General features: G+C 38.5%; 1 protein-coding gene across 1 annotated transcript in view; it reads right to left on the bottom strand.

Annotated features, from left to right (window-relative positions):
* The window catches only part of LOC104410877 (PERQ amino acid-rich with GYF domain-containing protein 2-like), a gene marked incomplete at both ends in the record, with an annotated part of 41,456 nt that extends 26,739 nt beyond the window's left edge, over window positions 1–14,717 (bottom strand). The window contains 5 exons of the mRNA XM_010021154.1: window positions 1,246–1,286; window positions 1,828–1,939; window positions 8,927–9,035; window positions 12,251–12,346; window positions 14,588–14,717. Coding sequence (XP_010019456.1) covers window positions 1,246–1,286; window positions 1,828–1,939; window positions 8,927–9,035; window positions 12,251–12,346; window positions 14,588–14,717 — 488 coding nt within the window. The remainder of the gene's footprint in view (window positions 1–1,245; window positions 1,287–1,827; window positions 1,940–8,926; window positions 9,036–12,250; window positions 12,347–14,587) is intronic.
* Between the last annotated feature and the right edge of the window lie 2,143 nt (window positions 14,718–16,860).

Raw genomic sequence — 16,860 nt, 5'->3', positions numbered from 1 at the left:
CATTCCTGCATGGAGAGAGGATTGGGAGGGCTTTGAAAACAAACATGGTAAGTTTAGACTCATAAGGCATGTGCCACCATGGTAAGCTGGAAGATTATTAAAGTGGCAATTTAGGCTAGTCTCACTAAGAACACACTGACAACCAAGCAGGGATTAAAATACATTCCTGTCAACTTTATTTGCAACTGAATCTTTTCAGTTTTGTTTGTCTAGAAATTCAACCTGCAGTTGTCTTCTCTGACCTATGATTTACCAATATGTTCACTAAGGAGGATATTTTGCCAAGACCCCCTTCAGCAAAGACCAAAAGCTCCTGGGTCCTAAAAAGATAACCCTCACTGTCAGTAAGCTTCAAACCTCTCACTAAGCACAGCTGTGGTACATGCATGTTGAAACATGCCACAGAGAAAGAGCAAGGTCATACCACAGAGCAAACAATGCATGGTCTCATGAAGCAGAAAATCATTGCAGTTACCATATAACCAGTTGATAGAAGAGAACTTCCACTCTCTGAATACAGATTTTACCTAAATGGATATGTTCCATCTCCAAGATGACAATCCACTCCAAGTTTAGCTGAAGAGCCAAACAGACATACTGGGTCACAATTAAGGATCCAGTATTCTCTCTGAATGTGGCCAGTATGAAGCATTTAGGAAACAGAATAGGAAAGGAATGGCAGAGAGGGGGACCAGGTAATAACCTGAATGAAAAGAATATTCATATGATGATTTCAACTAATTTAGCAGACAGTAAATCCATCAGCATGGGAACCTCAGAACACTGCTGCTGGGATTTACTGCACACTAGCAAGCATTCAAAAACAATTCACAGTTCACACAGTCCAGAAGTCCTAGTTATCAAAATAGCACACACCAGGGATGTTTAAAAGCTGCACTGAAAAGGCATATTGCCAAAGCACACCTGTTAATCAGTACAGACTCCTGTCACAGAGGTCCAGGAATTTAGTTCCAGCCTGTAGACATCACATCTTAATTGCATAAATAGAAACTACTTACTGCAGGTTTTTCTTATCTAAAACATTTAAGTAGCTAGTAGTAAATACAACACAGGATAAGGAAAGCCAACACTTCGAGGATACAATTAAGTAGCCTGACACAGTATCATGAATTTTGTACCAACAATACACTTGGAGCAGTCAGTTTATGTATATATAGCTTCCTTCCCCAAAATACACCCTGCTCCTCCCTCCCACTTTCTGCCCATACAGTAACAAAACCATACCTGGATCTTTTCGCCCTGGTTTTTCAAAGCGTCTGTCTCCCCTAGAAAGGCAGAATAGAAGTTTCAAATAAGGTTTTGCAACTACTCCACTCATTTTAGATATGGCTTTTTAACTTGGTAGGGGGCTTTTTTAAAAAAAGAGCTTGAGGGACAGTATCTTTAAAGGGCCAAGTGACAAGTGAAATTTTCAGGAACACCGACACACACACAGCCTTCAGCAACCAGGTATGTTCTGAAATGTGACCCTAAGTACTGTCAACAACGTTGAGACTACAAGTGAAGCGAATCCTTTAGCAATCCATATTTTCACTCATCACTTCCACTGCAACTGTCACAATTTATATTCTCTTAAAGTAGCTCCTTCTTCCCAGGAACACAGCAGAAAAAGTCTTTGCAAAAGTCTCTTTTACTTGCTCCTGAGTTTCTAGAAACATTACTGTGTTGACTTCATCTTAGAAATCAGACACTCACTCACAGATACACCTTAATCACCTTTCCTGAAGTGTTTTCATGAAGTCAACAAGCACAAATGGAAGCTGAGCAGATGTATGTAAAAAACTTTAAGGGCTAGAGTTCTGTTACCTTTCCTCCCAACTCTGCGATCTGTGCATTTCCCTGCCCCCTCCTCGCCCAAATCCACCCTCCACTTCATCAAAACTTCTTTGGTAGAAACCGCTTTCTCCTCGGCCTCTGCCTGAAAAGACAAAAAACACAAGTGTTTTTATGAATAATAACAGAAGTTGAAAGAATCAAGTAGGTTTCCCTTTCCTGGTGTCTCCGAACTTATCTTAGTCTTAAGCCCCAGAGAAGTTACCTAGGGCAAAAGGAAAAAAGGAACAAAGACTGAAGAGTCTCATGTAAAAATGCGTATCAAGAATCACAAGATCAGACAGAACAGGCAAACAAGTCTGAAATAAATACTATGCAGAAAAACAGAACACAGATACTTACCCAACAGAAACTACCGTACAAGGATGCACTGTCCACACAACATCCATACAGTACATGTGTACTTCACACTCAAAAAAAAAAAATCACATTGATTTTAACAGTGGAATCCAGTATAATGGTACTGCACTGCACATGTATTCATAATTGCTGCTATCAAGGTTAACAAAGGAGAACGAAGCGTCACCACTATTAAGATCTAGTGATTCCCAGCTGAAATCTCCCCCAGGAGCAGTGGGGAAAAGGAAGGATCACAAGATGGATATAGGCAGGACAGCATGAAGAACTCCAATAGCTACAGAGTAAAATGTTGTCCTCACTTTGTCAAGGAATGATTCTCCATAGATGGCTACCAAATATCAAGCTTCAAGCCAAAAAGTTGCAGACATATTGTCAAGTAAAGCATCTTGAAGCAAATCGCCAGTGTTTGGGTAGGTGTGGGGTGTTCAGTTAAAGAAAAAAAAAGACCAAAAAAACCCAAAACAACAGAAAAAACAACACCCACACACATCCCCAGACCTTCAAGAGAGCTTCCAGCACTGGTTAGATTAATTGCTGGGGTGAAGTTTCCAGATCTACAAAAGGTAAACACCACTTCACAGAGTTATACAGCAGAAGAAACTGGATGTTTTTTATCAGCTAACTTACCATTTCAAGGATCTCATGGAAAGAAGATGGACAAGTAAAGCACATCAATCAGCTGGTTATCAGGACAATGCCTTTCCTACATACACATTCAGTCTCTACACCAAGAACTAAAAAAGCACCTGATGCAGGGAATCACTGGCAGTGAGACTATCACAAACCTCAATCCTTTTGTATTTCTCTTTGTGACTTCAAGAAAATGAACACCTCAAAGGATGAGGTGCAAACCTGGCCAGGGATCCAGAGGAGTAAGACAGAATTGGAACAGAAAATAAACACCCTGAGAATGGACCCCATTCTCTGTAGTCTTCTGATGAGAGTAGTGACAACAAACCTCTATATCTAAAAAGCTGAAGACCCCTGGAATTCTACTGTATTCAGTGTTCTATGAAAAAAGGCTCAAAATAAAAAAAAAAAAAAAAAAAAAAGGAAATTATCAAGACAGTTGCAACAACTCCTACGCTATTCTATACTAGATCTACAGGGGGGGAAGGAGGAAAGAGGAGGAAAGAAGGGAGGAAAGAGTTGCTTTCAAGGTGAAAAAAAGAGAAATGATCCCATATAATCCAGTCAGGCCCCCCAAATACAAACTGATTCAGTATCAGGCAGTACAGGTTGCAGGGTGTATAAGGAAGCCACAAAGCTAATTGTACAATTTCTCCTGCTTCAGAAACAGGATTTAAACATCCTTTTTTGGATGAAACTGTCATGTTCCTAGGCATGGCAAAGCAGTTCACTGGGAGACCTCCTTGTCACAGAGAGACAGACTTCCTCACCACAGAGTTTTGGGGATGCCAAGGTTCAGATGGAGACTGGATGAATTCATAAAAGATGAATAAACCAGACTTACTAAGAAGAGACCACACTGATTCAGAAATACATGTAAGCTGCACATGTCTGGAAGCCAAGCATATATGTGACACTTCTTCACCTCTGCATTCTTTCATAGCTTTTATTCTCTTACCAAGGTGTTGTATTTTGGCTGTTACTTGATACAGACGATCAAGTTAAACAAGCCCTTGCCTGATTCAGCATAGCTCTTCTTACACAAACTCAGGTGGAGGTAGAGGCATTGACTGAGAACTCAAGGCAAGAGAAGAGAGATCAGCATCAGACCTATGACTGTATTAGAAACACAAATACCTTCTCTACATTAAGTCTGATACTAGAAGGTTGACCACAGTCAGGAGTGCAAACTAAACTGCAAAGGCAAGAAAGAGTAAATATGTGACAGAACATCAAAAGTAGCACCATGTTTACCCAGTTAAGGTATAATGGATCTCGTAAGATCCTGGAAAAGGACTCCAGGCTCTTATTCTTCACAAATAAAACCCGTGAAAGTTCAAGCATCTCAAACAATGGCAACCTTTGCCTAGTTTTTTCACTACAGGAAAGCTCACTTCCTTCCTCTCACAGGAGATAATAAAGCAGTTCACAAGAGAAAGCCACAGGCAGGCAGAATCAAAACAAAGGCACTGATTCATTTCGTGTCTCTGAGGTAGTGGAGGTGGAAAGCTGCATACTTTCTTCCAAGAGAAAAAAAAAACATTGTCCTTTTCTGGTTTTTACAGTGAGTGACAGCAACATCTGTAGTGCTCCCCTTGCAGTATGAGTAAGCATGAATGCACCCTGATTACTGATAGCAGACACACGACAAGCAGAGCCAGAAGACTGGTGACAGAGGAGATTGCATCAGCAAATAAAGCAAGTGTCCTGTATAAGGGGAAGGTCAGAATCAGAATTGTTTTAAACAGTAGCATGGCTTATGGCAGCTTTAAAAGTATGTGAAACAGCCCGAGAAACTTCTCTCCACTTACCCCCTGCCGTGTCACAGTTCATCAGTATTCCAGTTACGCTCAGTCACTAAAGTGGCCTGAATTAAAAGATAAACTTGCAAAAGGCTTAAACAAATGATCCCAGCAATTCAATTAAAGGCTGTGGGTCCACAGTACTGATACCACATAGCACTGGACAGGACCCATTTAAGCCACCTTTGCCCTGGTTGTGTTGCCACCCTCCTCCACTGCATTCTACAAGGCACGTTGTCTAGGTACAGTAACAACATGTGCCCAGTCAACAGTAACCTGTAGAAGTACGTGTGCAACTCTAGCAGAAACTGAGTAGACCACTGCATGGGAAGCATACTGCATTAGAACAGACCTACCAAGCTACAGAAGGTAAGTACCTAGTAAGGAATACCATGGTGTACGAAGTCAGTTATTACAGACAACAGTTTGACCTGAAAGTGCATACTAGGACACAGCTAATACTGATAATAGAACATATGAGAAATGCTTGCAGAGAGGATAAAACTGCATATATAAGCACACTGTTTGCTGCACTTCTTGGCTTTTTTTGTGGCTAATAAATCTAGAATGACATACTTATTTTAAATAGAATGCCACTTCCAAAAAAAATGCTTAGCACATGAGGAGCAGACTTTCTAAGTGTAGATGTTGCACAAAGTATTAAATGCAAAGTCAATAAATGTCAATGAACCCTTCCGTTTAAGACCTGAATGGAGTAACTGTGTATTTCAGTAATTCCTTAAAAACCTCAGAATGAGGACCTCAATCCACTGGATATTGTAATTATGGCAGCCAAAAGTGCCTAACCTGAAAAACAGACAAGTCTGAATTTAAGTAAAAAATATAAGACACAAGCAAGAGGGCAAAAAAGCAGCACACATTGTCATTCTAATTGTCAAAAAACACACACAAAACACAACACAGCACAATATAATAAGCAAATTCTTAAAATTACAGCATGACTGGAGTTTAGGATCTATGCTCATAGCCATAATACTGCGTGGGAACAGCGGAATAACTGCATTTCAGCTGCTGCTGAGTAGGTATGAGAACTTTCCACTTCGACACCATTTTACACACTTTCCAACAGCAGCAAAGACAGACTACAAAGGGGAAAGAGGGTGGGAGGGGAAAAGAGTTCTAATGAGAAGGGAAGTACCCTTCATAAGGGTCTTAAGCAAAGAAGAGAACAGCTACAAAACAAGGTGCCTGTAAGCTTACAGCCCATTCCAGGGACTATTTAAATCTCTCCTCATCTGAGGCTCTTATTCATGAATGTTGACATTCCAGTCCTGCCAGCACAAAGCACAGGGCTTAGCTGCACACCACAGGGAGCTCCCAGGAAAACAAGTCAATTAGAAAAAAGGTCACGTGCAAGTGCTCGGTTTCTTTAGAGAATGGAACCAAATAAAGTGGTTTAGATTTATGTCTCCACAAAAGACACATATAGTGCTAGTGACAGCAGTTGCACGCTGCAAACAGTTTTGAACACTATCTCCAAGTTGTATTTCAGCACATAATCATAAGAAATATAAACAAAAATCAAAGCAATTTCCACACTGTGATCATTTCCACGTCAGCTCAACTAATCACTGCCAGTAAGACTTGGGGTGAACACTGAGAAAATATTTATTATTATGTTGCAGTTTAAAATACTGATAAGTCACATTTAAGAGTTCTAGTAATTCCCTTCCTGTACCAGCAGTTCACCGTTCTTCCCTTTGCTTATCCGACTCAGCAGATTCCCTCACACTCCCAGATGCTGGAACACAAATTCTGCAATTTGTGCTTCAGTGAGGGAACTTAATTAACAAATCTAATCGCACATGCAAATTCTTGCCTGAAGTTATTGTTGTGCAAGTCACTTCAAGACAGTAATCTTGTTCTGGTAAAGCTGAAACCCACATTTGACCAGCGGCAGCTTTGTTGCATACAATGATGTAAAGTTCATGCAAAACATCAGATAACCTTTTGAACCCAGACAATTTTGCAAGGCAATAAAGAAAAATGCTTTCCAACTGTTAGGTGAAGCACTTCATTTAGTGAACAAACTCCAAAGAAATTCCAAGTCCTTTTCACTGTAACCTGAAAAACCAGAACCGCATTTGAAGTTCCCTACTTGCAAACAACATGCTAGTTTTGTAAATTAAAGGTCAACAGCCCTACACTGAGCTTTTCATAAATATTAGAAATAAAGCCCATAATTACAAGAACATCATGTGTATAATTATGAAAATTAAAAAAAAAAAAAAAGATTTTTGTCCTGGCAGAAGCCCTAGTTTGCTTGCTGAGAGATGGAAACTTTAAGAAGACTCATCATGCCTAAAGTCCAAGACTAATTGATTATGGAAAGGGGAAAGTGGAATAAACAAGCAGCAACCACGATCGATGAAAGGAGGAAAGCTCAGTAATTTACTAAGTTTACTGGAGAAATGTATTATTCTCACCTTAGCAGATAAGAATGAGAGAGTAGCCTAAGAAGCAGAGCATGTAATGATGTACACAAAGTAAGAGAAAAAGATCAAATTAGGATGAAAACAAGTAAAAGAGATGAATTCTGCAACAAAGTTCTAGAGCTAGTATTTCTTAACATATCTTAAAAATAAAGTATGAAAAACAGGAAGATAGGCAGTAGAAGTCTTCATATTACTGCATAAATTTCAAGTTCTGTCCACTAAAGCATAATGACTCAAACTTGATTGCCAAACAAAATTTCCATGTATACAAATAGATTCAATAGTAGAATTACTGCATTAAAAGCCATATTCTCCCACATTTAACCTTATGACTTCATTGAAACTACGGGGGACAATTAAAAAGCAACTCACTGCTCACTGTATAAGGATGCTATCCACTGCTAATGATACAGCAAAAAAAGAAAGGAAAATTTGACAAAAGAAAGAAAAATAAAAGGTTTGGCAAATTAGAAATGGTCAAGGTATCTTGATACTGAAACTAGACAATCTCAAATCGGCATGTTTTAAGTAGCATTCATTTCATTTGCCTTAATGCATGTAACAATGCTACATGTATTCCTACAGAAGTGAAACATGAATGGCAGCAATGCAATATGCACATTAAAATCACACAGCAAAAAAGCACCAGTTTTCAAATGTACAACAGAAATATAACAAGGCATATATAAGTAAGAGTGTCACCACATATCTTCGTATGTGCACACACTTCCCCTTTTTTATTAAGCCCTGAGCATTTAGGCAAAGACAATGACAAATAACAAAGGCGAAGTGACAGAGAAATCCAGGGATAGCCTCAAGAAAGTTTAAATACATATGCTTCAGCTGGAAAGGAACCACAAGAAATATCTGAAAGATGTGAGCTAAGAAGAAAGCAGGACTGAGGAACGAGAACAGAATTGAGAGAGCAAATTAAGCCAGAGCACAATTCTGGTCAAGCATTTAACTATGTGTGGAAGTGACTTCTGAAGCTTCTTATTGAAAATATCACCACTTAACATTTAGAATTAAATTAGACAGGACCCTAAGAGAAACCTCACCTAAGCACCTGGAAAGACAGATGTTACGTGATTAATTACTCCTGATAAATTCCAAATTATTAACTTAGTATTCTAAATGTAACCCATCATATTTACATAAACCCCCTCAAAATAGTGTTCATGGCAGTATGCACATTGCAAGGTAACTGCTAAGATAAATTCTGGATTTACCTATTTGGTTTGAATCCAGTTATATGGTTTGAGGACATTTTTCTCAATTCATTTGCAAATGTTTGAAGTGATCCAGGATGTGACAGCAACTATAATGATGCACTAAAATTGGCAAGACTCGAATTTCTCCCAAATTTGATTACATCTTTCCATCAACCTTCCCCTGTTAACAGCTCAGGATGTCAATAAGTAAAAATGACTTTTCAGAACACTGAACACCACCTACTACAATCTTAATGTTTAAAATGCATTTGTGGATTCTTCTCCCCTTTCCCTATAAATTGGTTTTATACCTTTAGTAATTTCTAACAATTCTGAACCCATTTCCTATTCCACCTCAAGACTAGCTTTCTGTTTTGCTTTCCACAGCCATCAATGTGACAAAGGTACATAACACAGGTACCAGATGTGCACTAAGGTGTGCAGATCACTAAACACAATATTCATTCTCTACCACCACCTTACCGGAAAGGTTTCAAAGCTTTAGGGAAAAAGAAACCTAGCATGAGAAAATCTGGCTATAACCAAGCTCCATTTAACATCTTTCAGAAGCTTTAACCTGCAGACATTGCAGCACATCCCATTAAGAGCTCACCTCGACCTCTAGAGGAACTTCGACCTCGAGGAGCCCCTACCACTGTTCCTCCTCCACGTCCCGTCAACCGCAGGACAGCAGCACTGTTTACAGACATCGAGAAATTTCTCTGCCAAGAAGAAGAAAGAGCCAAGGTGAGATTCTGTTGTAACAAAACCAGAAACATTTACCATTATCCTGAATTTGGTTTCCTTATGTTCATTACAAATTCTCTACAACTGACAAAAGAGATAAAAACATTTACAGCTTTAAAAACATTCAGTTGCAAAAAGAGACTGGCACCTGCCTATACCTGACACCATTAAGTAATACCAATTCTAAACATACTTCTCAAGCAAAGCAGGAACATGGAAAGAGCAACAGAACTTCCTTAAAATTATATTTACCAATCTTCTTCGCAGAAATAAGCCCTTTCTCTAAATATATCATAGAGGTAACATGCTTTGGGGAAAACTAAAGTATATTTAAGACCTCTGAAATCTAAGTGATACTCATTTTAATAAGAAAAAAAAACCAAACAGTAAAGTTCAACTTTATTTTAATCTGAAGTAATTGCTGAACAAAAATCTGTTTTGATAAAGAATTAATGATTATAACCAACTCTGGCCCACCTCTCCAAGTACAAACATTTGGAAAATTGAGCCAAAGAATTCAGGAGCACATTCAGAAACATTAAGAAGCAAACCTGAATTCATACCATGCTTGAGAATGCAAGTTTTAACTAATCTGAATGCAAAGGACTCCAAACAGCTGTTAAATCAGGCTTCTTCATAGAAACCTAAAGGAGGCATACTGCTTCCATGAATTCATATGAATTACTATGACTGCAGGTCTTCAGGGAACAATGAGACAAGCAATTACATACTATTTAAAATTTAAATGGCTAACATCAAAGCCAACAGATATCTGAAAGAGTTTTAACCCATTTCAGAAACAAGCCTAACTGCTTGTTGCAAAGTAGATCATCCTTCAAGAGAGACTGGTAACTAAGCAGACTTAAGGGGGGCAAAAAAAGTCCAGTCATGCAAGGCAAAATAGTAAGGTCAGCCCCCAATCAATCTCATTCTACCTTCCTAGCAAGCTCTTAGAAGTTTAAAGCAACCATTGCCACAGCAAGTCAAAAGGAACCACCTCCATTTGCCTCTAAGCAAACCATCACCTTTCCCGCTGTTGATACCTCTGCTTTTTTGTGAAGCAGTGAAATGCTTCACCACAGAAACAAATTAAAGCTGCTGATCAGATTCACCATCTTGCATAGGAGATTCCTTAGTTTTGATGCCTTATTTTTCCAACAAGAACAAAAAAGTAATCTCACTTTTTTGTCTGCCTAAACTCTGAACAAATTCTCCCTCCCCTCTGTAGAGCTTTCTGTGTCAAGGATGCCATCATTGCAATGTGCATAGTTATAGTAATCCACAGGGTAAGATCACACCAACAATAAAGCCAAGTCAAAAAAGCAAAAAACACCCTATGACTGATTAGTGTATTACTTTAGTGTCCATCCCTGACAATGCACAACAAAGACCAAAGCTGACCCAACAGAGAGGCTCAATTAATCCTCCAGCAGCAAATGGAAGACACCCTAAGAAACAGACATCAGAAACATCACCCACAAGGACACAAAAATACTCCCTTACTCCACAAGCAGTTAAGACAACTGAATTATTTGCTAATGCAAATAGGAATAAGGGGGTAGTGGGGAAAGGGCAAAGGAACATATGCTGCATTATTGCCAGTGGTCGCAGTAGAAACCTCTGTTAAAGCTATCTTCAAATGACAGTTCCCTGCAAATAGATCTTCAGACAAAACTATTGATGTCACATAACAAAAACTACAAGGTGAATCAGTTAAGCTCTAAGTTATCTCAGCATCCTTACAACCAGGAAAGTGACATTGTACATAAAAGGATAAAAAGGACCAGCAGTCCCACATCCTACAATAGGGAATGCTGCAGCTGTATCTCACCAGTAAATTCCAGAGGACTGAACAAATTTAAGCTTAAATTCATACAGCTGACATTATCATCCACCTCTAGCTAACACATCTTTAAATCAGCTCGAGACAAGTTCTGCCTGGATATACAACACATTCAACTGCAATGCTGTCAGGTGCGTAATTCCCAGGTTGCAAGCAAGAATAGATCTGAATCCAAGCCTAGAGTAAGCCCAATGGGTTCAACTTCAACTGAACACTACCCCAAAATACACACATTCTAATCAGCCTGTCCTCTACAGGACTCCCAGATTCTCCATCCCTCAAGTTCAGAGAGAATAATACTACCTTCAGTATGCACAGAGGGGGCACAAAAATGTTGTAAACTCTGTTATCAGCCTTAGGTGAAAGAACTTGCCTGCACCATGACTAGCAGCAAAGACATTAATATTCACCTCAAGATCACTTCCTAACATGGTTCTTCATGAACATTTATTATGTCATGGGGAACAAACACCAGGAATTTCTGGCAGCTTAAATAAGGCTTTTCCCTTTCTATCTATCTCAAACAAGTCATGGGGGCGGGGAGGGAGGAGGAAAGACCTTCAGACAAGAAAAAACAGATTGTTCCATCCTCTGGGTCTCCAGAAAGCATTAAAGGAAAGACTTTACTAAAAAGTATTCTGAAGAGGTAAAACCATGACAAACCAGAGAGCAACTGCAAAACTAGGTGTTCTGACAGCTATAAAGATAAGAGTCAAAAGCCAGAGGCATTTATCCAGAGGGGGGCAATTTTCTGTGCTAGACTGAAATTCAGAGCAAGGGCTTTCCAACTACTTAGATCAATCATCCTTGTAATGGAATCTTTGTGGACTACCTGTTTTCACACTTACCCTGTTCACCAATTAATTATATGCCTATAGAGACCAAACAAGGAAATAATCAAGCAACTGCTTACATACATAGTAGTTAAGAGTACTGCACCTTCCTAAGAAATGTTAACTGTCCAAAAATTTCAACACTTCTTCAAAGACCATGAAATTGGAGTTACAGAATTTCTAACAAACACACAGAGAAGGTGGTCAAAAAACTGCAGAAAAAGTCTCACTGATCTGAAAATGCTGTGTACTTTAAAAATCAGGACTACTTCCCAGAAGATGACCTGGATTTAACAAGTTGACTGTCTGCCATCAACACAACACCGTATGAAAAATATTTGTTCAAATTTAAGATAATAATTGAGTATGAATGGAATTTAAACCTCATGCTAACACAGTATGCGTTCATAATTTCTTTCCCTGAAATCTACTGATCTCAAACTTTGTTTTTAATGAAGGCTTAGTAACACTAATGACAATCTAAAGCTCTTATTTTTAGAAAAAGGATACAAACCTGTTCTTCTTCTGTAAAAGGTACAAGTGCCAGTGGTGGCAGGGGCTCCTCTTGTAAAATAGGCAGAAACTCCTTATCCAGAAGGTCTGAAGGTATCTGTATGAAAGGAATACAGGATGCACATATACCCAGGTACTTCCACTTCAGGGATGATGCTACACACTGATTTATAAAAACCCTATCTCCATCTAGCCAGTATAACAGTACTTCCAATAATATTTACTAGGGGTGGGTATAACTGCACTGCAAGTTTATGCCCCCCAGAAAATAGAATCCTTATAGACAAAACATCCAAAGCACCCACGATCCACAACTGTAATACAAAACGTACCAAGATTATACACATCTGAAATCAGACTTCCACACCACTGCAGGTCAAATCTGAACCAAGTGAAATTTTGTCTGGTACATTTAAAAAGTATTGCTTTAACTTCAGTACACTTCTATAGTCAGATTTTCATTTGTATTTTATTTTTATTATGTATTAACAAAGCTACCACATATAGCACAGAGGTGTGTTTGATTTAAAAAGTCAGTATTTCCAATTTATGATCAACAAGGAGAATAAAACCACAAATAAAAAAAACCCAAAAGTAAAATGAAACTATAGGTATGGATTTATTAACTAGAGAACACTGATCATTTAAATACAAATAATTTTTCATGCTAATTTTTAATCAGTCCATCATCAGATGGAAGCTCCATCAGCAGATGTGACCATGAGCATGTGGACAAGAAGCTGCAATTACAGCCAAGTGAGCTCTAATAATGCCAACACAGAATTGTTCCAAAAATATCTAGTTCACAATACTAAAGACTTCTACCAATTTTAACTGAAGCAAAGCAACCTAGGGGTTTATTTTTTTCATTTCGGTATCTAGCAGAAGGTTCCTGCTTTCAATCAGAGTGTCTTTTAATCAGAGATGTAACTTTGCCTAATCTTCAGCCAGCAAAGATTGAAGATGATAAAGTGAAAAAGGATTAGGGTACAAGATACATCTTAAAAAACATCACATCTAGTAGTTGACTAGAAACGGCATGGAGAGTCCTTTTAGTCTCAGTAACTAGAATTACTCAACAACATGGAAGCACATTCATATCAAAACAAGACATGCCCATTTAATAATAATGCCCTTCTGGCAAACACACAGGGAGAAAATAATCTTTTGGACCATTCATAACCATCAGAAAGCTTCCTGTAACACAGGGTATTAATAGGTTGCTCTGAATCAGTTGCAGCTTTAGAGGTCTTATCATCATCTGATATAACATATATAAATTGCAAAAAACAATGACCTCTGACAGGCTGACTTATTGAAGCATAACATCAAGGATTAAACCACAGCTTCTCAAAGTAGAACAGGGTAATTCTGCATGTTAAAGCACGGCTTTAAGCTATAATACACTTAACTTTAGAAAAATCTTTGACATTCAACGTCCTTGAACCCACGTACAAGCAATGCAGGGCTCTGCTTCACTGTATGAAAATGTCAGCACAGTCATGGTAGGGTAAGAACAAACACAGAGGTATGCGTGCACATCTACATGCAAAGCTAAAGGCACAACCTGACATAATTCCTTGCAGTCCCTCCCTGACTCAAGAGGTAGGCTCTCAAAGGGATTCAGACTTCCAAGTCACTATATGCTTGCTGCAACAATAAACCAACCTCTGTCACCATCTACAGAATAATCTCATGTTTTCAAACACAGAGTGTCTAAATCATTTGCCTGAAACACTCTCCGAAACATGACTTTTGTATCTCTAAGAACCTTTGTTTGAAATTAAACTGGATGGAAGTTCCTGACTTTCTACACTGCTCTTTTGTATAACGTGCTAGAAAGTATTTGTGTCCTTACACCCAGAAAAGTGGGCTGTTTACCTGCTAAAGTGAACTGCCTTAAGTCAGGATAAATGGGCAGCTCTTGCGTTTTTCAGATGGCTCTGCTAATATGATTTATTGCCTGACTTTCAAACTGAACCAAGTAACTATTTCACACTATATTAAAAAAAACCCTACTGAGGCAAGCGAATCTGCACAGCTGCAAGGAGACTTTAACCCTCAGTCATCTGTGGCAGTGGGACTGAATATGGCAATCAGGTTGTTTTGTTCTCAGGGGTACAGGAAGTTGCTGCTAAAGTAGCAAAAAGAATCAAACATGAGTGGGATCAAATAAGCACACACACAAAAAAACCCCACCACAATCAGAACTCTTCTGATCTTTGCCAAGGGATACATGATTTCTTTGTCCATAAGCACAAAATACAAATAACTACTCCTAATCACAAGGCTGTCATTAGGCATACACACATCAGGCCTTCTTCCTCTTCCTGCTCACCTTATTATCCTTTAGAAAAAGTGCCAACATTTCTTCTCTCCCATAGCGATAGTCTGCTAGTTTGTACTTTGGCAAAGCCGGAGACAGAGGAGGGGATGTCACGCTCCCACCACTAGACAAAGCTCGCAGCCTAAAATAAAGCAGAAAAGCAAGGAAAACTGAATTGAGGAGAACATGTCCTCACCCATGCTATCATCCCTCTGCACATTTACAGATTTGACAAATGAAATAAATACAGTACTGGAAGTAAAGGAGAGATATTAACAGTCTAACTTCAAAACTCTGAAACTTAGTACTTCAACAAGAAGGTAGAAGAGCTTTCCCCACTTTTCCCATAGCCAGGAGAGAGGAGGAAAAACAACATATTCCCATGAGCACATCAAGGAATTCAGCTGACTATATAACAAACCAACTGCACACCTAAAAGCTTGATTAAGCTATTTACACTGCACAAATTTCAGTTGTTAGTATCTGTGGAAGATTTACAACAGTTGACAAGAAAAATTCTTACCACATCAGGGACAATGTGGCAAACATTGATCTATGAAAAGGTTTATTCAGATGTTCCATAAAGTTTAACCAACTGTTTAGTACAGTAAATTCTGCTATAAGGATTCTTCTTGTGTGTCTGGAATCCTACTCTACTCTAGATTCCTTTTCTAGAACTTAAAGTTACTGGCATTTTTCAGAAAATGCATACATCAATTAGATTAGCGTCTCAATAAAAAAGATATACAAAATACAGCCACACTTCAGAGACGTTTAAAGTAATCTAACAGCAATAGATAAATATGCTATTAAGTTTGGTTCCATCCCACACAGTAAGCTAAGCTACTCAAATTCTTGCACTTAACATCTTCCAGTTGTATAATATTATTCCCACTTCACAAGTAGACTAGTCTCATTCTATACTATTATTTCCTCAGCTACCCAAACCCCCTGTATGTTGAAGTTTTGAGGAATGTTTTACAATAGGATATGTGCCAAGAAACAAAACCCAGACCATTTTTCTACATTCTCCTTGATGTTCATCTCAGAAAAGGAAAACAATGAAGAATCTTCTCAACAACCGCAAAATCCTTGGAAAGAAAGGTTCTCTAAGCTAAAAGTTTGATTCCAAGGCTACCTTTCACCTAGTTATGGAAACACGCTTTGATTTGCTTTATTGTTCTTTAAACAGAAAAGCAAAAGTAATTTGCAAGTCAAACGTTTATCTTATTTTTTTAGTTTGGTGCCACCCAGTGGCAGCTTCTTCGCCTAGCACTTCCAAACAAAAAATGCCTGGGGAGGCATTATTCAAACCATTGGATGGCTCAGTGCGATGATCAGCTCCAATCCTGATGAAACGTGACTGTCAGTTTCACTATAAAGTGATAAAGCAGCAAACATGACAGACACGAATATACTGCAACCCAAAAGAATAATTACAGATCACAGAATTGTATTCTGTTATTCCTGTAAAAATACATACTTTCACACATAACCTCACTTGTCTTTTAAACTAAGTGGAGATTGAAGTCCCCTCACCATGATACAGCAATCAAGTTACTGTTAAAAGATGTGCCTTTTTTAGAGTTGCCTTCCCCCTTCTCTTTTTTAATGTAACTTTGGCTTCCATCCATCAACGAATCTAATCCTGTCTCCTACACTGAAGAGCACTCCACCATGAGATAGCTGCCTGGTGGGTGTATTTATAGAGAATGATAAAGTCATTCTTTAACCTTCTTTCAATCTAACAAAATAGACTGAGCTCTCTCATTGTTTCCCAGGCCATAGATCATGTCTTGCTGCTTTGCTGAATACTCTCCAATTTTTGTACATTTTATATAAAAATATGTCAGCAAAAGTGACTATGTTACACCTGTAGTAATTTTATCACACACTCTGCACCAATTCCATATTCCTATAACCACTGCACCCTCCCATTTACACATGCAAGGATCACATCACTTCAGAAACCATACCATCCAGAATTCTTGTTTGTAATTGCAGCCACCAACACTTTAACAAGAAACTGGAACAAATACTGAACAATAACCACATCTGTGCAACTACTCTTAAGCAAAAGTCAGAATAATGCATGTCAGACAAGCTGGAAAGCTAACAGCTGACACAAGATCTACCTCATGGATCATAAACATATAAACATTATTCCTCCCTCAGATACTTGGTCACAATGTGAATGTTATGCATTTACCATAACATGAAACCCAACTCATCTCATACACAATGCCAATTTAAAAAGTATTATTTATATATACTAAATATACTAC

Source organism: Nestor notabilis, unplaced genomic scaffold, assembly GCF_000696875.1.
Source record: "Nestor notabilis isolate BGI_N333 unplaced genomic scaffold, ASM69687v1 scaffold30198, whole genome shotgun sequence".
Classification (NCBI taxonomy): Eukaryota; Metazoa; Chordata; class Aves; order Psittaciformes; family Psittacidae; genus Nestor; species Nestor notabilis.
This window is presented reverse-complemented; position numbering and strand designations above follow the sequence as displayed.